Source organism: Rhamphochromis sp. 'chilingali', assembly GCF_963969265.1.
Source record: "Rhamphochromis sp. 'chilingali' genome assembly, chromosome: 20".
Lineage (NCBI taxonomy): Eukaryota > Metazoa > Chordata > Actinopteri > Cichliformes > Cichlidae > Rhamphochromis > Rhamphochromis sp. 'chilingali'.
The window spans coordinates 17187344-17212106 of NC_137947.1; the positions used below are offsets into that span (position 1 = coordinate 17187344).

The window sequence follows — 24763 nt, forward strand, 5'->3', positions numbered from 1 at the left end:
TTTCCAGAGCATTCTCTGTAAATGTAAAGATAGTTGTGCAGGAAAATCTCACATAACAAGAAGTTAAACATGTGAACCTAATAAATTGACTGGTGTTTATAAATGAATCCATACAGTGGTGTAATTGCATAATATGTACAGTTTTTAATTGCATTTTTTAAATATGGGTTTATTTTCAGTAAGCACTCTCCACTGCAGCAACAGCCTCTCTGCAAACAGGGTCCAGTTTTCCATCTCCGCCTTTGGGGAAAAACAAAAACCAAAAGGTTTTCAGACTGAGTGACGTCATCACGACCTATCACTTTAAGTTGATTTGTAGCTCCACGTTAATCCCACAAACCTTACATGTATCCCAGTCAACCAAACTTACCAAACTCCAGATCCTTTATGTTACAGGTGAAAACGACCTCCCCGCTGACCACGAGCTCCACAATATTCCACTCGCGTGTTTCTTCCAAAACGCACAGGTGCCCGCGCGCTCTCAGAGCGGCTGCAGACATATTGGATCGGTCATTAAAACAAAACAAAAGTTTTATAACATGGACGAAGGCAGATGACAAGCATGACATGCATGAATCTCAATAAAGCTGGATATGAGACAGACCCTGGAGGCGGAAGGTCCTGTGTTGTATTACTCCGCTGGATTTATAAGGTCCGTAGCAAAGTGTGACCCGCGCATTTGCTGGCATTGTTTGTTGTGTGTCACCTGGGTAACTGATTCAATATGCATCGATTGCTGGCATGGTTAGCCTATGTGGGCAGATCAAAGAAAGAGAAGCAATCTATAACCATCGGTTTCTGCGCCACCGCAGACTCACTGCTGATCAGTGTTTATTACAAATGTTCACACCAAGACATACATACTTTTCAAAGAAATTAGCCCGTTATTGATCTGGGCTGATTTTTCTTTAGTTTTGCTTTTTGCTGCTGTCCTTCTCACTGCTGATATCAAGAGATATTACCTATAACCCAATCAGGTTGCACAGGTCAACACGTTCTCACTCCCAACTCCTCAAACGTGTGACGCATGGTCAGGCTCCCTCTGCTTCACTTATGGACGCGCAGGGTACCCCCCTCGCGTCGAGAATTGACGTGAAGGGTCCTCCGATTGAAGAGATTGCCGCGGAAGTGCCTGTTGTCGGCATATTTAGACATTTTCCAAATCACAGTGTAGTGACGTATACAGAACACAATAAATTATATAATGTAAACAACTACCTGAAAAACAGGTAGAACGATACTTTTGTATCGTTTATTGCATTTATGGAGGGAGTGATGTATGCTGGGTAATGGCACAGCTAGCTACTGGGTGACTTTATTCACCCGCTTCGGCTGTTATCAGTCCATACAATGGGCGTTATTAGCACAAATCAGTCCCATAGATATGGGCCATCTCCTGCTGGATTTTTCAGAAGGTTGTTCTCATCCATCCAGATGGAGGATCACTAACAGGAGCGTGGGAAGACTCCAGAATCCACTCTGGCTGGAATCCGGTGGATATGCAGTGTGTACAGGTAAGACCATTTAAATGGACAGCATTTATAGAATGACTGTTAAAAGTCAGCGAGTGTCAGTAATGTTAACGTGGTTATCTTAGTAATACACAGAGTGCTAATATAACAGCTTTAAGATGCATTTGTAGATATTATTACGTGTTTTACCGTCTTTATGGTGCTAGCTTAAACGTTAGCTTATATTGGAGTAAAGCTGTTACTGTTTAAACGATGTTAGCACAGAAATATTAGCTTCTGTCATGACTGATGAAGTTACTAGTTAATAAAGTTTTCAGTAAAGTGATTAATCGCAGCCACAGATTGACAGCAAATATCTCGATTAGCTTCAGTGCATCTATAATAAATATGTGCAAGTTTCAGTGCTTCGTTTAAACTGTATGATACTTATACTGACCCAGGGTCAGTGTAAAATACAATCCTAGCTGTGTGAACAAAGCCACTGTAAATTTAATCCTGCATGACAAACCTCAGGATGCAGGTTATTATTACTCTTTCCTGCTGGCACACCTGTCGCACCTGAGAGTCAGCTAGAAACTTACAGTGACGTGGACATCATGCAAAGACTGCCAGACTCTGTAATACTGCAAATGATCAGTGACTCTCTGTGTGCTGAACATCTAGGATTGAGTCAGGCTGCATTGACTGTGGGACTTTAATGTGTTAAAAGCAGGTTGAAGACGGCTCAGAAACATTTGAAGATTAAAATTTAGCATTATGGCTTCTGGTGGTTTGTAAAGCCTCTACTCAGCTGTATTTTTGTTACTAATTTATGTTTGTTGTTGTTTAACACAGATTTCAGAAGAGCAAATATGCTTAATAGTTTAACTAGATTTCATTTGTCAGTGTGGGACTGCTGAGTCACCTGAAGAACTCATTTCATTCATTTTCCACATGATGTTCATTTACAGAAATGTTTCACAGGAACTGATTTCTCCCAAAGGGTGAACTAGTGTGTTTCCATAGATTACCTCTGTATGAATGTACTTCTTAAATGAAGGCAAGTGTTTGTCCTTTTTTGTTCCTCAGGTACAGTACGTGATATCAAGGGCAGGCGGTCAACACTGGGGGTAGACAAGAAGCAGACGTACTTCCAAGAGGGAGCTGCAGTGAGGTCAGAATCTGAAACAGCTCAGGTTTATATTTTAGAGGTTATAAAAAATCAAAATGTATTTATAAAGAAACCTTTAAATAATAGTCATAATTATGATTATTATAAGAAATATCAAACATTTAAGTGGATTTTCTGTTACACATATTGTGTTAGCCCTGCAATAAACTGGCAGCCTGTCTTTGTCCTGTATCAGCTGGGATAGGCTTCATCCTCCTGCAACCCTGAATTGGATACATTGTATTCCAATTATCTAATCTGATCATTTACAAACTCAAGGTATCTAATCAAAATGTAAGTAATAATTATAAAATGGGAAAGCAGAAATAAGTGTGACATAAATGTAAATGTGTGAGCTGACATAGAGGACAGCTACATGTAGTCTGAAAAACCTTTGTTGTCAAGTTTGCAGGTCTATCAGCACGAGACATTCTTACATAGAAGAGACTGTTAAAGTCTCTAACTCAGTGAAGCATTATTGGTCCCGTCTGTTTGGATAAATATAGTAAGTTGATGTATGTGCATTTATTGACACATTTTCTTAAGTGCTTATCCAGTTCAGGATCACAGTGGAGCTGCAGCTGGATATGTTCACTAAATAAACCTTACAAAAGTTAACAATAAACCTGCATCCATGTATGTTGTTGTCCACAGGATGAGAAAATCAAACTGGAAGACTGTGGAACATGTTAATAAATGTTTGTGTGTTTATGCCTGTGTCTTTCACAGGAGGCGCTGGAAGGTTTCCCTAATAGTTCCTGGTGAATCAAAGCAGAACCATAAAGGTTGCTGGACTGCATGATGGCCTTACCCCTGAGCAGTCATCCTGTTAAAGGAGGAACCACTTATAAACTGTTTTCAAAGTAGCTGAGCAGATTTAATCTCAAGTAAGCGATTAACTGTTTGTTCGTTTGTTCTGCCACTTAAAGAGCATTTAAGGACGTCTTTCGAGTGTCCAGTTGAATTAATTCTACTGGCTCTCATGGTCATTTGTTATTATAGACATATTTTTCATGTTCATCCAGCTATTTAGTAAATTCTATCTATTTAGTAATATCCGTCAGCTATAAAATGTAATATAAATATAAAAATATCTAAATATCTCCTGTCCTTTATGTTTTAATGATGTAAGTCTGTTATCGTGTTACATTAGCATTCCTCACATATCAATGAGATGCTGTACAGTACAATCCTACTGATGCAGCAGAGGGATAACGACGGCTATTCAACATCGTTACATGACACATTCAAGCTGCATGATGCAGACAAAGTGACTAAATCATCTTTTTTGTGGTTTATTGTCTTCAAACCAGCAGACAAAGCCGATTGCAGAAGATGTCAGAGAAGAACTTCAGGCCGTGTACTGAAAAGGTATTTTTTTCTTGTTATCAAAAGACATTTGGAGTGGCAGCTTCTACAACTGGTTGTGCTAAAGTAAAGCTTACAGTCTAAGAAATCACAGTGTTGATATTCAGCCCAAAGAGAAAAGCTCACTTGTTTGAATTTATTTACAATCATAGTTTTTATAAATTCTGACTGTAAACAGCTTTTACAGCTTTGATATTGTTTGACACTCGATATCAGGTGATAGGGTTTAATTTAAAGGTTTCTGTGTCCCAATGAGCCATTTACACTGACCAGTATCAGTTTAACTGTAACACATTCATTATTTAGATTCAACAAAGAAATAACTGAATGTAAAAAATGGCAGCCCTCAGGCCAGGTTTATAGAGATATATGCATGCATTATGAAATTTATGTATCCCAGATAATTGTTATTCATCTAGTCATGGCAGACCTACCTCTTCCTCCCAAGTTAACTGCAACCCAAAAGAACTAGTGGGGCTATTTACACACTCACAACCAGTGTGGGGTAAAAAGAGCCACCAAAAAGCTGTCAGCCACAGATGTGCTAGAAGAGTTAGAAACTCTACTTATGGAGAAACTTTCTAAGTCTAACAGAGGACAGGTACTCCTGCCCAAATAACATGATATAACCCCACATACAGCCCAGCCATAAAATGAACCAAGTCATTTAGTTAAAGACAGCATGGGACCAAATGCATGTAACCAGCCTGCATCAACCTGACATTTCTTCCTCCTGAATTAAATGAATGAATGGATGAAAGTTAAATGACTACAAACCTAAAGCCACTAGTTCCCACACTGGAGCTCCCTGACACTGTGTGTTAACCGTATTTAGCTTGTATCAACAGTTGTAACAGGCTAAGCCACCTGAGACACTGCATTGAATGATTGTTCCTGTCTTAATGATTTCAGCTGACTGGTTTCAGCTCAGATGTTCTGCTTTTTCCTTTCAGTAGATCAAAGCAGCTCGTGCTCCTTCTGCTTCCAATTTAGAAGAAGAAGGCGAAGGCTTCAGCGAAGTGGCGTTCATGGTCTCAGTGAACAGTCACGGTCACACACTGCATGTGGTTTTAAAAGCAACATGTCTGTTCACCACAACAATGGAGATGTGTAATATTAGTGCAGCTACGGTTTGTTTTTGAACATCAGTTCTGTTTTCTACTTTGATCACTTAGACCAAAAAATTGTTGTTTTCAGATTCTTTCTTTTAAATCTATAAAGCACCTGCTCATTTTTTTATTACAATTAGTTTGACATAAATGTTAGTGTTTCCTTTATGATCTTTTAATGCTTACACTACACTGTACATGTCTACATTAGAGACATTTCTGTTACCTGTTTCTGTTGACTCAGAGTTGTGAAATGTTCTTTTATTTGATGCACAATATGAAGTTCATAATTTTCTTACAAATAAAACTCTAATGACAAACATGAACAGCTGTGCTTATTTCTGAGACATGAGTTTTGAATGTGTTGATATTTAGACAGTGTGCATCTGTCTGCTGAAACTGTAATGGTGAACCTGAGGTGATGGTCAACAGAAGGCAAATATATATCAATATAAAACAATATTGAAGTAATGTCTTTACCCTCTGCAGCATGTGGACGCTGTGCACGCAATCACCTTATTCACTGTAGTAAACATGCACCGCTAGCTCAGACTGACTGTCTCCATGGTTACATCGTATATTATTAGCTATGTAAACAGCTTCCAAAGATACCGCCATAGCTCTCTGCAGCTGTAACACTTAAACACTTTTCAAATCGTTTCATGTTTTTGATAGTTATGAAGACAGAATATGTTTTTAAGGTCATGCTAGGTGGTTGCTATGGTGGTTGCTGTGGACTTGGCTGGACCGCGTCCGATTCCTGTTATTAGCTGTCCGCCATAGGAAGGCTGCGTTCCATTTACAAGTAGTGACAGTCTGCCGCAACTCGAACTCAAACCCCGCTTTGTTCTTTAATTATAGGCCTTTTATAGCCGTTCATGACACGCACACACACACATAAAGCACTTTGCCTCACCATGAGAATGCAAGTTTACCTAACCTAACCTTATAGTGTCTGATATAGGATAGAAAAATGAAGCAACCAGAGATTTAATGATGAAGACTCTGGGTTCTGTAGTTCACGTTTTACAGTCCTGAATGACTCTTTGCATATGATTTATTGAAGAGGAGTTTAGAATGCACTTTACATTTAGACTGTTGCTGTTTCATTTTTTACATTGTTGCCGTGTTATGTCATGAATAAGATTCACCTGCTGGGGGTTTGATGGATCAGCTGGACAATACAGTCAAAGACAGACTTCATTCATCATATGCAAGAATCCTAGTTGGATTTTTGTTGTCACTCATGTTTTTGAACCAAATATTGAAAACAATTCTGACAGACTGGATACCTGGTCAGGGTGTACATTACCTTGTACTCAAGCATCCCAGGACAGAGCCCTGCCCCACCATGAGCCTGGGTGGATACGTGGTTATTAATATAAAAGGACCAATACTGAATATGAATATTTCATGAAAATTGAATTATAATACAAATTAGTAATAAGGGTTTCTCTGCGCCCTTCTCCACCCCATACTCAAAGAGCTGCGAGCAGAGAGGGTGACAGGAGAGGATGGCACTGAAGAGAAGATGCTTGGTTTCTGGAGTCTCCTGGTCCTGTCAGTATTAGTAGGATGCATCTGCTGTGTCTTCTCGTGGATGCTCACCTACCTTGACTCGTTCCAGCCTGGTATGGATTTCCCAACACTGCGGACAGTGGCCCACGTCAGAGACGTTTAATATTGATTACATATGTCTGAATTGCTAACCCTAACCCTAACCCTAGCTCAACAGACCACAATGCCCTGGACTGTCAGTATTATTACATGCTGTGAACATAAGTACCTTTGATCACAGTTTATGTTGTAAAAGACAAGGAATATTGGAAAGAAAGATCAACATTGTGATATTATTTCTTCCAAACTGACCAGAAACATGCTTTTCATACTCTCACAGCAAAGGATCAGACTCACTGTGCATGACAGCTCGGGCCAATGATGTCTGTTAGATTGTCAGTTGTTTAGTGCTTCTGTACAGTTAGGGTCACCGTCTCTATTTCAGAATAATTAATATGCGGAAAACACTAAAAGTTGATTGTCTTCCAGTATGATTCTTCATAACTCCTGCTTTGAAATACTGAACTTTAAAATTTACCTGACGAAAGATCATTTACAGTGGCACTCTGTCAGGATCATTCTGACTGTAAGATCACTGTATTAATCTGAATCCTTCTGAAATGTGCTGTGAATGAATGCTGATGCAACTCACTGTGGGAAAACTGTTAATAAAATGAATCTGTGACACATGCAACACATTCACAGAGGAAGAGGACACAAAGGGAGGACACGCAGAGGCTGTGTTAAAGTCAGAAATCCAAATCTTTATTAAAAAACAGGCGGCGGTAACAAACAGGAAGACAAGCAGTCCATCAAACAGTCTACAGGGTCAAACATACAGAGAATTCAAACAGCAGTAAAAAATAACTGGACACTGAAAAACTTAAAGCAATGTGTGACGCAATAAAAGGAAGCAGCGCAGTATATTCACTGAATTATCATCAATTACAAAAGAGAAAAACAACGATTTCTAAGGATTATTTTCTTAAATGCAGTTAGAGTGTGGCTGGTAAAGATGGAAACATACAGAATGTAAACTGTGTGAGTTTGGTGAACTTTGTTTGTTAATTTGGGTTGAACCCAGGGCTGTATAGGTGTTGGCTGAATAGCAGTGGTGTTCACCTTGGGGTGTCGGTCAGAACACACAGGACGCACAGATAAAGGTTATACCGTCTTTACTGTGATTCCTCAGCTTAACAGCACAGTACAGCAACACAGTAATGCAACCGCAGGCTTACAGAGTGGTGAGGGGTGTGGGTGTGTGTGGTCTGTGAACAGACAGAATACTGAATGTAATAAACATCTAAGTCATGAATTATGATGCATTAGCGTTCTTCGAATCTAACCAGAACTACAAATGGGAATTCCTATATGAACATCTACATGCACGAGTTTCACACACTACTCCCAAACCCTTACAGTACATGACATTGATTGCCAATACACCCAACAACAATATATCACAAACACCAAATCGTTTAGCTTACAGCCAGCAGGTATGTAGCATAACAGGTAGCATTAGTAGCATGAACTAGCCACATAGCGAACAGGTCGATACACATTGCACTTCTACATCCACTAAATGTCTAATTGGCATAAAAGACTAAAACTGTCCTTTTCAGGCATGGCTCCACGTCTACTCACAGTTCTTTAGCGACGCACACAACTCACACCGTGTGTAGACATCCCCTGCAGAGTCAGTCTGCCAGGCGGCTCTTGCTATGTGTTAGCTCCAACTCTGATCACTGGAACATGTGCTCAATAGTCCAACTGTGCTCTCTCGCCACAAGGGCCCCCCCCCACACAGCTGACAGCCTTTCCAACATAGCCGCCCCCCAATTTGCGGTGCAAATTGGCCCCATGGAAAGGCTGTTTATACAGACGAGGGCTCCCCCACCTGGTCATCCTCATCCTTGATCGCCGGAAGCACAATCAGACGTACTATAGGCCGGGTGTATGTTTTGTCACGTATCTTCACCTCTGCTGTTCTGGTGTGGCCATCAGAACCAGTAAGAATCTTCGTCACTCTCCCAATCTGCCATGATGCTCTGGGTAGCTGTGGATCCACCAGCAGAACAACCGCTCCCTCTGTTATGTCCTCCATGGGTCTCTGCCACTTCATGCGAGTTTGGAGATTAGGCAAATAGTGTCTGATGAAAAATGACCAGAATCTGTCCACCAGGATTTGCGAATGTCTCCATCTTCGCCTCCCTAGCGCTTCTTCTTCAGGATACACTACCTGAGGTAGGGAGCTGTCAGGCCGCCCGATGAGCAAGTAGTTAGGGGTCACTGGATCGATGTCAGCCACATCAGCAGAAACATAACCTAGGGGTTTGGCATTCAGGATACCCTCGATTTCTGTAAGAAGGGTCCTGAGTACTTCCTCACTCACTGTTTGAGAGCCAACAGAGGTGTATAAGGCGTTTTTGATAGAGCGGATTTCTCTTTCCCAAGTGCCTCCAAAGTGGGGTGCTGCAGGTGGATTGAAGCGGAAACGAACCTGCTGCTTAGCCAGTTTCTGCTGGAGGTCCGGACTCATGATGGAGAACGCCTGCTGGAGCTCCTTTTCCCCTCCTTTGAAGTTTGTCCCCTGATCCGAGTAAACTTCTGCCGGTTTCCCTCTTCTCGCAATGAACCTTCGGAAGGCCATCAGAAAGGAGTCAGTGTCGATGGATGTCAGGAGGTCTATATGGACGGCCCGAGTAGTGAGGCACTTAAACAAAATGCCCCATCGCTTCACCCTGCGTCTGCCTATCTTGATCCAGAAAGGACCAAAGCAGTCCATGCCAGTCGAATAGAAGGCAGGTTTGAACAGCCTGAGGCGGACAGGCGGCAGGTCAGCCATTTGCTGAGAAGCTGGGTTTGCCCTCCACCTACAGCAATCCATGCAACTATGTTGGTGCCGCTTAACGGCCTCTCTACCTCGCAGGATCCATACAGTCTGCCGAAGCTCAGCGAAAACTCTCTCTGGGCCAGGATGACCGAGACGTGCATCCACATCTTGAATAAGTAGTCTGGTATACACATGGGTGGGATCCAGGACCACAGGGTGTACAACAGACAGATCAAGGCTCTCTGCTCGCCGCAGCCTGCCACCAACCCGGATCAGTCTATGATTGGCATCATACTGCGGTGCTAGGCATAGCAGCCGACTGTTAGCCGGTATAGGTTTGCCTGCTTGTAGTAGGTGGTAGTCCTCTGGGAAACAGTCCATCTGAATCTGTCTCAAGATCTGTTGCTCTGCCTCGGTGTAGGCCCCTGCAGTAGGTGAGTTACTCCCAGCTGGGTCACCCTGCATTGCTGCATTTTGAATCTCCTTAGCTGTGGCTTCTACTAATTCTGCCCATGTGTTGAACCGCTGGGCCTCTGGGGTTTGATTACCCGGGGTCGTGTTAGCCATATGACATATGGCAGAGCGTTTTAGCTCGATGCCATCCTCTGGGTCTGATGTACCCAACGATGGGCAGGAGGGCCACTGGTCAAGAGGTAGGAGGAGGAAATCTGGTCCTTGAGTCCACCTATTTGGGCTGGCCAGTTCAGTGAGATTTTTGCCCCTTGTGATGTCATCAGCTGGGTTTCTTGTAGAATCCACCAGAGGTGTGGACTCGAGTCACATGACTTGGACTCGAGTCAGACTCGAGTCATTAATTTTATGACTTTAGACTTGACTTGAAAAAATGTTCTAAGACTTGTGACTTGACTTGGACTTTTACACCAATGACTTGGGACTTGAATTGGACTTGAACCGGTTTACTTGAAAAGACTTGATATTTTACCCCAAATATAAAATTTAACATGCATATTATATAGAGATTGAAAATGTGACGTCATTCACGGGTAGAACCGCAAAGGATTCTGGGAACTCGTGGCAAGCGGTACTAGCGCACGCAGGCTTTCAATTAAAATCAGTTATACAGCGATAAAAAGAAACACAAAAATGTCAAGAAGCTGTTGTATTATTAACTGCAATAGCCGGTCGCATGACAGCCACGGGAAGCCGACGAGTAAAGAGATCGGATGTTATCGGATTACGTCGTTGAAGAGAAATTGTTCGAGCCATGTTTCCGAAGTAACAAAGAGGCGACTGGATTGCAGCCATTCAAAGACCAATTATAACGTCCCAGAACACTCCAGCTCACAGGTTAGTCTGCTCCAAGCATTTCCACAAAGGTCAGTCTGCTGTTGTAGTTAATACGTCATTTTTCTTAACATAATTGGTGATATAGGTTACAAGCAAGTCTGGCGCTGAACAGAAATTGTCACGCTATGCTCCTTTATTTATTGTGCATAAATAGTGAATTGTCCTGACACAATATTGCGTTTCGCTTCTGTTATTATGGTACATTGACAAAAACATATACTTTTATTCACAGGATAAAACAGTTGTTTTGTATCACTAATTGTCCAGTACGATTACAGCATACAGTATTATTGTCACTGCTACATTTCTGTGATGCTACCAGAAATTATTTCCACTGCTAATTAATTACCATTGAGCTCAAAGGTCCTATTAATAAACGGTTAACGAATGTGTATTTATGACGACGATTTGTGAGACTGGTAAACTTATGATACGTACGATGGTCTTTACTTTCTACACGGTGCATTTCAAGGTCCTGCACCCATCCGTCGGTAAACTGTACCTGGGCTTGTTGCAGTGACCGGAAGTTACTAAACTTCATGAGTGTATGCACTCACTCCAAGAACCGTATGATTATAAATATGCATATAAATATGCTACGATGAGATAGCTGACTTCATCTAACTAGCAAATGTTTTCCAGGCTACGTTGGTGATGCAGTTTTTTTTTTTAATGATATTTTAAAAAAAAAAATCATTTATTTATGTATGATATTTTTGTCATGCGATTTTAAAGCCAGTCCTACAACCGCATCCAAGAATAACATGCAGCTTATCTCAGAACTGTTGGTGAAAATTATTCTTGGAGCTAGGTTTAATTGAGCTGCATTTTAAAGAGGTGCAATTTCACAATTTGTGTATATTTTCTAAGTTCACTATTTTGTTATGTGTTGAGAAAAACACAGATTTAAAAATTACATGGTCTAATATTTACATTTAGCATATAACTGCAACATGCTTTTTTTCGTTTTTTGTTAAAGACTCGAAAGGACTTGAAATTCAAAATTTCAGACTTGTGACTTTACTTGGACTTTTACACCAGTGACTTGAGACTCGACTCTGACTTGCCTGACATTACTTGAGACTTGACTTGAGACTTGAGGATAAAGTCTTGAGACTTACTTGAGACTTGCAAAACAATGACTTGGTCCCACCTCTGGAATCCACATATCGCCAGTCTTTGGGGTTAGTAAGCTCTTGAATTTCTGTAATCCTGGTGCCAACAAACACCTTGAAATGGCAGGATGTGGAATGCAACCACTTGAGGACAGTGGTTGAATTAGACCACAGCGTACATGTGGTCACCTTGAACGTTAGCTCTGTCTGAAGTAGCTTTGCGAGCTGGGCTCCAGTGAGTGCAGCGCAGAGTTCGAGTCTGGGAATAGATATCTGCTTCCTTGGAGCAACCCGTGATCTGGCCATGAGGAATGACAGCTTCGCATTACCACAATGATCTTCTGATCTCAGGTAAGCCACAGAGCCATAGGCTCGCTCTGATGCATCGCAAAAGATATGTACCTCTCTTGCAATGTCAGACAGATCCATGTGCGGCAGTGTGTAACATCGTGGCAATGTTAACTCTGATAAATGCACCAACTCCCCCTTCCATGTCTTCCACTGGTGCAGCAAATCATGAGGTAACTGGGGGTCATCCCAATCTCGATGCTTGTCCCAGAGTTGCTGTACAATAATCTTGGCCCTGGTGGTGAAGGGAATGATGAACCCAAGTGGGTCGTACTGACTAGCCAGGGTTCGATATATGTTCCTCATAGTGGGCTCTCCATAGTCAATGGGTCAGTGCTTGAGGCTGAGGGTGTCCGTCTCACAGTTCCAGTTCAGTCCCAGGGTTGATTCATGCGCTTCTTGTCGGTCCTGTGACAGCCAGACTTCCAGTTTGTCTGACCGTGCCTCGGATGGCAGATGACTAATCACTTCTGGCCTATTACTAGCCCACTGCAGAAGCTGCCGTAGTTTCTTGACCAACTGCTGGGCTTCTTCAATCGATGAAACACTCTGTAGACCAGGGGTGCTCAATACGTCAATCGCGATCGACCAGTCAATCGCAAAGGTAGTATTGGTAGCTCGCATGGCATTAAAAAAAATAGATGCCAGCCTATCATCCATCCCGTCACTTGATTGATACAGGGAAGCCAGTCAGATGACATCAGATTTTTTCTGACGCTTAGGTCGCTGCGCATGCGCAAACAGCGGCGCGAAGTGTAGTAAAACTGACAAGCTAGTCAGCGAGTTAACTCCAATTTTTAGCTCTCGGTTTTTTCTCTTAAACCTAAGAAAGGGTTAAAAATGAGTGAGGGAGCTGGACCAAGTAAGAAGACAAAAACGTATCACTTTCATACGGAATGGGAGGAGGACTTTTTTTTCACGATGTCATTTTCGAAGTGCGTTTGCCTCATCTGCCAGGCTACCATCGCAATGCCAAAGAAGGGAAATGTGGAGCGGCATTTTCGAACTGTTCACGGAAAATACGACTACATTCCCGCCGAAAAGCGAGCTAAGAAAGAAAAAGGTGAATAAACTAAAATCCCAGTTGTCCGGACAGCAGTCATTTTTCACACAACAAACTTCAAAAGCGAAAGCCGCCGGTGCATCGAGCCACCTGGGGGGCTCTTCAACTGGTGGGGAAGATTGTCACATCTTGCAGGAGCTTTCCTCTCCTCAGGGGCTCTCTCTGCAGGAGGGGGAGATACAGGAGAGGTGGAGGAAGATCTCAGCCTGGGTGTTTATTGTCTTATGTAGTCTGGAAGATGAGTGGATGGTGGGGTGGGTGCAGTTTTCTCTGTGGTGGGGTTGGGTGGACTGTCCCGGGCTCTATGGGGCTGGGAGGCGCTGCTGCGCTGGGCCCCGGTCTGGATGGGCCTGGGCCCCCTTTCCCTGGCGGGTCGCGGAGTATGGGGGTGCCTACTGGGGTCAGCGGGGGAGCTGGCCCCAGGGAGGGGTCACTTGCCCCTCCCTTCCCTCCCTCCCCATCTCCAGCTGCCTCCCTCTTCCCGCTCCACCACAACCACCCACACATGCAGGACCTTGGAGTAGGGGTATGTCACCAGGGTGCAGAGGAGGCTACCCCCCCCCGTCCCCTTCTGGCTGCCTCTGCCACAATTTTATCCCACAACTTAGACATTCACATTACTCACACTCTCATTACACATACATATAGGATCTTGGGGGTGGGCACGATACACGGAATCCAAAGTACCATCAGGGTGTACACCTCACCCCTGGCGTCGTTGCCCACCTCTCAATGTTAAATACACGTAGACATTGAGGGCTAGCAGGAGGGACCATGCGCTTACCTGCTGCTCTCTGGCAGGTAGCTCCATGCCCTCCTGGGTTTTAAATGCACCTTAGAACACACATGCATCAACACTACAATGAGCGGGTGGAGGGAGGTTTGGAGTCTTCTCTCACCCCCATTCTCTGCAACCTGCTGGAGCGGGGGGGCTAGGAGGAGGAGTTGGCCGTCCGACTGCGGTCTGGAGTGTGGGGCCTCCCTGCTGCTGCGGAGTCAGGGCGGTCTGCCTCCCCCCACCGCAGGGAAAAGGGTAACACCACCTGGGTCTGGGTGCAGTTCCCCCCTCCAGGGGCAAGGGTACCTAGACCCGGTTTGTAGAGTACGCTTGGGGAGTGTGATCGTGTGTACAGCGTCTCTTTATGTCTGTCTCCACGTTGGTTGAGTGTGGAATAAGTGCATATGAGAGCATGAGGGTGGGAATGGATGTTTGTATATGTGTGTGCCTGTATTTCTGTGTCTATATGTCAGGTTGGGTGTCAGGCGCCACCTCTCTGGGGACATCTTAGGCCCTCCAAGGTTTGGAGGCCTATCTCCCCCTACCACCACTTCCCCTGCCAGTGGCAGACTCCCTCAGACATTGGTGCGTTGGTGGTTCTTTGTGTCCGGGTACACACCGGCTCACTCCTTGGCGGCCGCTTATCGGGGCCTGGAGCCTGGGGCTCGCTCGGGCCACTTCGGAGGTGGGGTGCCCCCGGCCTCTTGGCCTGGGGCTCGGTCACTCAGGCACAACTGGCTGCCGGCGGAGCTCACGGGCGCGTCACTGCAACTCCCCCTGGCTTCTGCTCCGCGGCTGCTGAGTGAGCCCTCATCTGAGCTCTTTCTGGGACAGTGGCGCGGCTGCCCCTCTGTTGGTCTTCCTTGGTCTCTTGTGTTCTGGGGGACTCTTTCAGATAAGAAATCTAGGACATAAAAGCCAGGGTGGGAGGGATCTCTGCAAACTGACTTAACTCTGCAAGTGTGAAGCTCAACAAAAATCTGACTCTCCAGTCACAGACAAACAAAAAACTCCAGCTGGGAGATAGAAAACGCTGTCTGGGTCTTGCTGGATGTTGCTGGTCAGAGTCCACACATTAGCAGAGTGCTTCTTGGTCCCACTGACCCATGTGGACAGCGACTGTGGAGAACTGTTCTGGAAAACAGAGAAGAGAATTAAAATAACAAAAAGCCAAACAGGATTTCCACAAAGACTCTCTTGGAATCAGCAATCAAAAAAATCACTAGTTCATATTTCAATTAAATATGAACAGGTTCCTTAAATGTACGCAGTTCAGATCTGATTTAATTTAATTTCCTTCACACAGCACATTTGTCCAGGCTGACAGGTAAACATAGAATTAATCTCAGGTAACATGACTCATAGTAGAGATTCAGTAAGAAAGATTGCAGGCTCTAATATTATTACCACACAATCCAAGGACACACCAACAGCTCAGATTTGTAGAACTATTTAAACAAATGTCTTCTGAATATTCAATTCAGGTTCACAGTGGGAGGGTGGGAGGTGTCGTGGAATTTTTTAAATAAAGTCTGCAACACAGAAAGAGCTGTGATCAAGCTATTTATTACTGCGCCAACACACATCAAACATCACAGTTCAGTCATGTCAGCGCTGCCACAGAAGTGGTGCTCCTCCTCCTTTATGCATTCCAAGGAAGAGGGAGGAAGTTACAAACTGATCCTACCACACTTCAACGGATCAATGGTTATGCTGTTTTGTGCCCTTGGCCTTATCAGCACCTGTAAAGGGAGTTGTTTTCTCAAACTGCTGACGCTGAAGTACGTTCATCTAGTTTTAGAAACTTTCACTGAACAGTCTATAACAGTGTCACAACTAAGCATATGCATAAGCACTTAAATACTTTAAATGAGAATAACAGAAAATTTCTATTAAAAAGGCTAGAGCCTGTCCCAGTAGTCATAGGTAGAGCACACCTGGACAGGTCACCAGTCTGTCAGAGGACTAACACAGAGACAGACATCAGAGTAACAAATCTATTTAAAATTAATGTAAGTTTGCTGCAGCTGTATGTATGAACATGTGTTTCTGTGCTCACAATCCACCTCTCAGGAACCTGCAGTTCACTTTTAGTCAACTTTAAACAGACCTCACAAAAGGCTGATGTGGCTGGATCAGTAGTCTGATTTAAGTATGATACCTTTGGCCAGGGATTAATCTGGTGCATCGCTTCACTGCAGTCTTACGTATTTTCCCCACACCTGAATAAAAAATACTGATATATACAAATAACAGCTTCAGCTGATGCAGCCTGACTCAATCCTAAATGTTCAGCACACAGAGACACAGAGGTGCCGTTTAAAGTTTAGTGATAACCTGAGTCACTGATCATTTGCAGTATTACAGAGTCTGGCAGTCTTTGCATGATGTCCACGTCACTGTAAGTTTCTAGCTGACTCTCAGGTGTGCCAGCAGGAAAGAGTAATAATAACCTGCATTCTGAGGTTTGTCATGCAGGATTAAATTTACGGTGGCTTTGTTCACACAGCTAGGATTGTATTTTACACTGACCCTGGGTCAGTATAAGTATCATACAGTTTAAACGAAGCACTGAAACTTGCACATATGTATTATAGATGCACTGAAGCTAATCGAGATATTTGCTGTCAATCTGTGGCTGCGATTAAACACTTTACTGAAAACTTTATTAACTAGTAACTTCATCAGTCATGACAGAAGCTAATATTTCTGTGCTAACATCGTTTAAACAGTAACAGCTTTACTCCAATATAAGCTAACGTTTAAGCTAGCACCATAAAGACGGTAAAACACGTAATAATATCTACAAATGCATCTTAAAGCTGTTATATTAGCACTCTGTGTATTACTAAGATAACCACGTTAACATTACTGACACTCGCTGACTTTTAACAGTCATTCTATAAATGCTGTCCGTTTAAATGGTCTTACCTGTACACACTGCATATCCACCGGATTCCAGCCAGAGTGGATTCTGGAGTCTTCCCACGCTCCTGTTAGTGATCCTCCATCTGGATGGATGAGAACAACCTTCTGAAAAATCCAGCAGGAGATGGCCCATATCTATGGGACTGATTTGTGCTAATAACGCCCATTGTATGGACTGATAACAGCCGAAGCGGGTGAATAAAGTCACCCAGTAGCTAGCTGTGCCATTACCCAGCATACATCACTCCCTCCATAAATGCAATAAACGATACAAAAGTATCGTTCTACCTGTTTTTCAGGTAGTTGTTTACATTATATAATTTATTGTGTTCTGTATACGTCACTACAATGTTATTTGGAAAATGTCTAAATATACCGACAACAGGCACTTCCGCGGCAATCTCTTCAATCGGAGGACCCTTCACGTCAATTCCCGACGCGAGGAGGGTACCCTGCGCGTCCATAAGTGAAGCAGAGGGAGCCTGACCATGCGTCACACGTTTGACGAGTTGGGAGTGAGAACGTGTTGGGATATGAGACAGACCCTGGAGACCCTGGAGGCGGAAGGTCCTGTGTTGTATTACTCCGCTGGATTTATAAGGTCCGTAGCAAAGTGTGACCCGCGCATTTGCTGGCATTGTTTGTTGTGTGTCACCTGGGTAACTGATTCAATATGCATCAATTGCTGACATGGTTAGCCTATGTGGGCAGATCAAAGAAAGAGAAGCAATCTATAACCATCGGTGGTGGTCAGAGGGCCCGGTGGCGCCAGTGTCCGGCAGCCTCGCCTCTGTCAGTGCGCCCCAGGGTGGCTGTGGTTACAATGTAGCTTGCCATCACCAGTGTGCGAATGTGTGTGTGAATGGGTGGATGACTGGATATGTAAAGCGCTTTGGGGTCCTTAGGGACTAGTAAAGCGCTATATAAATACAGGCCATTTACCATTTACCATCGGTTTCTGCGCCACCGCAGACTCACTGCTGATCAGTGTTTATTACAAATGTTCACACCAAGACATACATACTTTTCAAAGAAATTATCCCGTTATTGATCTGGGCTGATTTTTCTTTAGTTTTGCTTTTTGCTGCTGTCCTTCTCACTGCTGATATCAAGAGATATTACCTATAACCCAATCAGGTTGCACAGGTAGCTCCTCCAGGATGGCCCAACCATACAATGGTCTGGAGCAACTGATCACTACATAAACTCGGCTTAAATCAACTGGTTGCCTGCAGGAGCCTCTTAAGGTCAGTATGTATTTCAATAAATGATTTTGTTAAGAAGCTAAGTGGAACCTTTCTAAAAGAGGTTATGATTCCAAAAGGAACATTGCTGTAAAATTTGCTGTAAAGAAAAATCTGCTATACAAATGTGACAATCCCTTTAACGTTAACTAGTAATGACTTCATGAACTTCTTCACAAATAAAATCTTTATCATTAGAGAAAAAATTACCAGTAATCATCCCACAGATGTAATATTATCTACAGCTACTCTTAGTACCATTGATGTTAAGTTAGACTCCATCCATCCATCTTCATCCACTTTATCCGGGGCCGGGTCGCGGGGGCAGCAGCCTAAGCAAAGAGGCCCAGACCTCCCTCTCCCCAGCCACCTCCTCCAGCTTATCCGGGGGAATACCAAGGCGTTCCCAGGCCAGCCGAGAGCTATAATCTCTCCAGCGTGTCCTGGGTCTGCCCCGGGGCCTCCCGGTGGGACATGCCTGGAAAACCTCACCCAGGAGGCGCCCAGGGGGCATCCTTATCAGATGCCCGAACCACCTCAGCTGGCTCCTTTCGATGTGGAGCAGCAGCTGCTCTACTCTGAGCCCTTCCCGGATGGCCGAACTTCTCACCCTATCTCTAAGGGAGAGGCCAGCTACCCTTCGGAGGAAGCTCATTTCTGCCGCTTGTATCCGCGATCTCGTTCTTTCGGTCACTACCCACAGCTCGTGGCCATAGGTGAGGGTAGGGACGTAGATCGACCGGTAAATTGAGAGCTTCGCTTTTACACTCAGCTCCCTCTTCACCACGACGGACCGGTGCAGCGTCCGCATTACTGCAGCTGCAGCCCCAATCCGTCTGTCGATCTCCGGCTCCCTTCTCCCATCACTCGCGAACAAGACCCCGAGATACTTGAACTCCTCCACTTGGGGCAGGAACTCATCCCCGACCCGGAGTGGGTACTCCACCCTTTTCCGGCTGAGAACCATGGCCTCAGATTTGGAGGTGCTGATCCTCATTCCCGCTGCTTCACACTCGGCTGCGAACCGTTCCAGTGCGAGCTGGAGGCCCTCACCCGATGAAGCCAACAGAACCACATCATCTGCAAAAATCAGAGATGAGATTCTGAGGCCACCAAAGCGAAAGCCCTCCGCCACTTGGCTGCGCCTCGAAATCCTGTCCATAAAAATTATGAACAGAACCGGAGACAAAGGGCAGCCCTGGCGGAGCCCATCACCCACCGGGAACGAGTCCGACTTATTGCCGGCAATGTTAGACTCTTTTTCTCTAATTGATCTTTCTGAGTTAACTTCAATAATTACTTCCTCCAAACCATCAACGTGTCTTTTAGACCCCATATTTGAAGAATTTCAGTCAGGTTTCAGAGCTCATCACAGCACAGAAACAGCTTTAGTGAAGGTTACAAATGATCTTCTTATGGCCTCTGACAGTGGACTCATCTCTGTGCTTGTCCTGCTAGACCTTAGCGCAGCATTCGATACTGTTGACTAGGGCTGCTCGATTATGGCAAAAATGATAATCACGATTATTTTCACTGAAATTGAGATCGCGATTATTTGACGATATTTATTTAACCCTTTAAGACCTACTATAGAACCAAGTCCGCCAGAGCTTATATTATTTTTTTACATGTTGTAGTGCCATTTGTGGGAGCATTTCAAGTTGCTAAATAACTGTTATAGCCCATATTTTAATAATATGTATGCATTAAGTCCATAGTAACTACATTAATTGCAAAAAAGTGCAATAAACTACAAAAAAATTGAAAATCATTTTTGTTTTGTTTTTTTACATATATTTCTACTTGGAGAAATTTAAGAGGTTTATCCCTCAAAACTTTAAATACAAAAAAGTTGCAAAAAATAGTTTACAACAACAGGAAATTTATTTTGAGTGTCTCCATAGTTTTATTTTGGAGATACACCAATTTTTATATACACTGCAGGAAAAACAAAAAAAAAAACAATCCTATGATGCAAATTTGCAAAGAAAACAGCATGTGCATCAAAATAAACTATTTCCAGCAGTGCAATTCGAGTTCTAAGCATCCCAGAAACTATTCAGTAAAGCCAAACATGACCAGTAGAGGTTTTTAAGGTCTACAAGTAAAAAACTACATTTCCGCGAAAATGACGTCACTTCCGGTTTCGGCCAGGAAATGGCGGACATACGACAGTTCGCGCTGACGTCTGTTTCACTGTGGGAAGTGTTATGAACAGCTGATCGGATCGGCAAAGCGTGTTTCTGGAATATTATGTTTTTGTTCCTGCAAGCGCTTTTTATGCAATTTTTGCAAAGCTATATGTGGAAGGAAACCGTGACCGAGGACAAGCTGATGGCATAAGATGTAAGTACAACTCCTCCGGTTTCATATGCAAAACAAATTATTGCGCTAGCTTACGCGGTTCAGATTCTACAGGGATTTAAAAATAGTTACACAAAACGGAGCGTGCTGCTCTGACCGGATTTAAAGGGTTAACAATGACTTTAAAAAATAATATAAAATAGTGTGCAACACCACTGAAGTTTTTTTTTTTTTACCTCTCTTTTCAACCAACAGCAGTCACTCTCCTCTCCAAATAACTTCTGCTTAGCTTTCCGAGCTTCCCTCGGGTCCTCTTAATCAGCGGTCTCCAACCTTTTTTGCGCCACGGACCGGTTTATGCCCGACAATATTTTCACGGACCGGCCTTTAAGGTGTCGCGGATAAATGAGGGAGGGGCTAATAATCGGCTCAGTCATTTTTAATGATCGTTGAAAGCCCAGATCGTAATCGTGATTAAAATTCGATTAATTGAGCAGCCCTACTGTTGACCATAATATCCTATTAGAGCGATTAGAACATGCTGTAGGTATTACAGGTACTGCACTGCAGTGGTTTGTATCATATCTATTAGGGCTGGGCGATATGACCCAAAATTCATATCTCGATATTTTTTAGCTGGATGGCGATATAAGATATATATCTCGATATATTTTTTTTAAAGCCATAAAGTAAGAACAAAAAGAGAGTTCTTAGTCAAAGCTGTGTCCCAGATGTCACACAGGCACTTTTATTAACATAGAACAGATGTACATAAAATTTACTCAAAAATAAATTATGAGCATTTATTAAATAATAATGCTCCATAAATAAAAGAAAACAATGTTGTTTTTGTGCATAACAAAAAGCTCACAATTGTGCAGTCAAAATGTAAACTAAAAGATGCTGAGCACAATAACAAAGACAGTTTCACAGCTGCTCTGTTCCCAACTTGTACTGCGTGACTGACAGCCTGGAGTTTGAAATCCGCTTCGCAACCACGTCTCTTAACAGGTGCCATTTATGGTCCTTATACACAGTAGGGTAATATTACGTTGAAGCACAGTACGTATCACTCCGCGAGGCTCAGCCGTAATGCTCCGACAATCCATCAAGCGGTGCAGCTCCGTAGCTTACCAAAGTCGTACTAAAACATTTTTTGACAGATTGCTGAGCGCCGTGTTCCACATAAAATCGGTTCGCAGTCATCAAGCACAACCAGAATTCATACATAAGGCGCGCTGTCAACTTTTGAGAAAATGAAAGGATTTTAGTCCGTGCAGCACCTCTGGGCTGCATGGCGTTAGCGTGGTTAGCTCGTTAGCGTGGTTAGCTAGCTAACATGTTGACGCCATCCAGCCCCACGCACGGGGCGATGCGCAGTAACTCGTTAACGGAGATTTGCCGTGTCCATCTTGTCGCTTCCTGCAGGTGAAGCGATGGGGGAGGAGGGGAGGCCGAGTAACGTTGCGTAAAGACGAAAGTGGACGAAAGAGAGGCAAACTTGCGGCTCCACAAGTATAATTATAACGTAACATAGACTATATCGATATAAAGGATATTGTCACATCTTATATCTCGTATAAAAATATATCGATATTTTTAAAAAACTCGATATATCGTCCAGCTCTAATATCTATCTAATAGACTCCAATTTGTTCATGTAAATGGAGAGTCCTCTTCACACACTGAGGTTAATTATGGAGTTCCACAGGGTTCAGTGCTAGGACCAATTCTGTTTACATTATACATGCTTCCCTTAGGCAGCATCATTAGAAGACATAGCATACATTTTCACTGCTATGCAGATGACACCCAGCTCTATCTGTCCATGAAGCCAGATAACACACACCAATTAGTTAAACTGCAGGAATGTCTTAAAGACATAAAGACCTGGATGGCCGCTAACTTTCTGCTTCTTAATTCAGATAAAACTGAGGTTATTGTACTCGGCCCTGAAAAGCCTAGAAATATGGTATCTAACCAGATTCTTACTCTGGATGGCATTACCTTGGCCTCCAGTAACGCTGTGAGGAACCTTGGAGTCATTTTTGACCAGGACATGTCCTTCAATGCACATATTAAACAAATATGTAAGACTGCGTTCTTCCATTTGCGCAACATCTCTAAAATTAGAAATATCCTGTCTCAGAGTGACGCTGAAAAACTAGTTCATGCATTTATTACTTCCAGGCTGGACTACTGTAATTCATTATTATCAGGATGTCCAAAAAACTCACTGAAAAGCCTTCAGCTAATCCAAAATGCTGCAGCAAGAGTCCTGACAGGGACTAGAAAGAGAGAGCAGATTTCTCCTGTATTGGCTTCCCTTCATTGGCTTCCTGTTAAATCCAGAATTGAATTCAAAATCCTGCTCGTCACATACAAGGTCTTAAATAATCAGGCCCCATCTTATCTTAATGACCTTGTAGTACCATATCACCCTATTAGAGCACTTCGCTCTCGCTCTGCAGGCCTACTTGTTGTTCCTAGAGTATTTAAAAGTAGAATGGGAGGGAGAGCCTTCAGTTTTCAGGCCCCTCTTCTGTGGAACCAGCTTCCAGTTTGGATTCAGGAGACAGACACTATCTCTACTTTCAAGATTAGGCTTAAAACTTTCCTTTTTGCTAAAGCATATAGTTAGGGCTGGACCAGGTGACCCTGAATCCTCCCTTAGTTATGCTGCAATAGACATAGGCTGCCGGGGGATTCCCATGATGCATTGAGTTTTTCCTTTCCAGTCACCTTTCTCGCTCACTATGTATTAACAGACCTCTCTGCATTGAATCAAATCTGTTATTAATCTCTGTCTCTCTTCCACAGCATGTCTTTTATCCTGTCTTCCTTCTCTCACCCCAACCGGTCGCAGCAGATGGCCGCCCCTCCCTGAGCCTGGTTCTGCTGGAGGTTTCTTCCTGTTAAAAGGGAGTTTTTCCTTCCCACTGTTGCCAAAGTGCTTGCTCATAGGGGGTCATATGATTGTTGGGTTTTTCTCTGTATCTATGAAGCGCCTTGAGGTGACTTATGTTGTGATTTGGCGCTATATAAATAAAATTGAAGTGAATTGAATTGAATTGATGAAATCAGAGGATTGAGTTTTGGGTCTAACAGCGGACATTTATGGTTACAGTTATGTCCAATATTTATTGGAAAAAGACACAGTTTTTCAAATTCTGCCTGTGCACACCACAACAGTAAATTTACATCACACTATCAATACAATCAATATGTAATGTAATTGCAGACTTTTTGCTTTTAAATTAGAGACAAAAATATTGTATTAGCTACTTTGGAATAACAGATACTTTTATGCACAGTCCCATTGTCAAGGTCTCAAAGGGGATTAGACAAAATTACAAAATATCAAGACTGTTTCAGCACTTGGATGGAGATCATCTGAAGTCATCATTTGAACTATTAGTGGTTTGCCACTAGCTGCAAACCCTTTATATTTATGTTTGTGAAGGCATCTCTTTATTGCAGACTTTGATAATGATTACCTCCTTGAAAATGTTCTTAACTTTGTTAGATGTTGTGAAGTTGTTGGGGTTTTTTTTAACCAATGAAATGCAATTCTGTTATTGCTTCTGGTATTTCAGGCCTTTTTGTGTTGTTGGCCAGTGCATTCCTTTTTTTTAAAGACTATATCAGATTGTTGATTTGGTCAATCCTAAAGCTTTTCAAGTATCTCCAATAGTTTTTTCTTGTTTTTCAGCCTGATGATGGACTGTTTCACTTATATTGACACCCCGTTGGAACTTGAATTGTGAATTCCAGTGTAAAGCTACTCGATGCACGTTTAACACTTGGAATCAGCTAAACAAACCATTGTCCAATTAATTTGAAGTCTCTGGAAATGGGTGACTGTGTATGAAAATGTGTGTAATTCCTAAACAGTTATTTCAAATCTTTATGAAACCCCTTTGAACTAAAGCTGAAACTCTGCACTTCAATCACGTCTTGATTGTTTGAGGCAAAACTGCAAAAATTTATCTTGTTCAGTGAATTATGGACCTGACTGTATGTTGATCATTGTTTACGGTCAAAATGATTGCCATTTTCATGTGAGAAACTTGTCGTGCAGTGTAGTGCATGTGATAATAAAACATATGAGGTTAAAAAAAATAACTAAACATGAAATATGCTTCAACTCTTAATAGCAAGATACCATTTTAAATTGTTCCTTTTA

General features: G+C 43.0%; 2 protein-coding genes and 1 long non-coding RNA gene across 6 annotated transcripts; 1 reads left to right on the plus strand and 2 right to left on the minus strand.

Annotated features, from left to right (window-relative positions):
* Positions 1–139: 139 nt before the first annotated feature.
* On the minus strand, positions 140–17667 carry cUnh10orf53 (chromosome Un C10orf53 homolog; the record flags this gene model as incomplete). 2 transcript variants are annotated; one of them, XM_080868227.1, is made up of 4 exons in its annotated part: positions 140–240; positions 371–490; positions 605–750; positions 865–1000. In XM_080868227.1, 3 exons carry the CDS (start codon positions 687–689, stop codon positions 176–178), a joined length of 270 nt encoding a protein of 89 aa, XP_080724353.1. In that variant the 3' UTR covers positions 140–175. The 2 variants fall into 2 exon arrangements, with proteins under 2 accessions (XP_080724353.1, XP_080724352.1); XM_080868226.1 differs by lacking the exons at positions 605–750; positions 865–1000 and adding an exon at positions 17574–17667.
* Positions 1041–5405, plus strand: LOC308387883. Of its 2 annotated transcripts, XR_013970007.1 has the most exons (6): positions 1041–1137; positions 1435–1514; positions 2541–2625; positions 3352–3509; positions 3936–3993; positions 4944–5405. It is a non-coding gene; the product is annotated as an uncharacterized lncRNA (long non-coding RNA). The 2 variants fall into 2 exon arrangements; XR_013970008.1 differs by lacking the exon at positions 1041–1137 and having other exon boundaries at positions 1195–1514.
* LOC308387881 (uncharacterized protein) lies at positions 15058–17511 on the minus strand. 2 transcript variants are annotated; one of them, XM_080868224.1, is made up of 3 exons: positions 17406–17511; positions 17033–17112; positions 15058–15235 (listed from the first exon to the last, which is right to left on the minus strand). In XM_080868224.1, the coding sequence occupies exons 1-3, from the start codon at positions 17491–17493 to the stop codon at positions 15071–15073; spliced, it is 333 nt and encodes a 110-aa protein (XP_080724350.1). In that variant the 5' UTR covers positions 17494–17511; the 3' UTR covers positions 15058–15070. The 2 variants fall into 2 exon arrangements, with proteins under 2 accessions (XP_080724350.1, XP_080724351.1); XM_080868225.1 differs by lacking the exon at positions 15058–15235 and adding an exon at positions 15364–15633.
* Positions 17668–24763: the final 7096 nt, after the last annotated feature.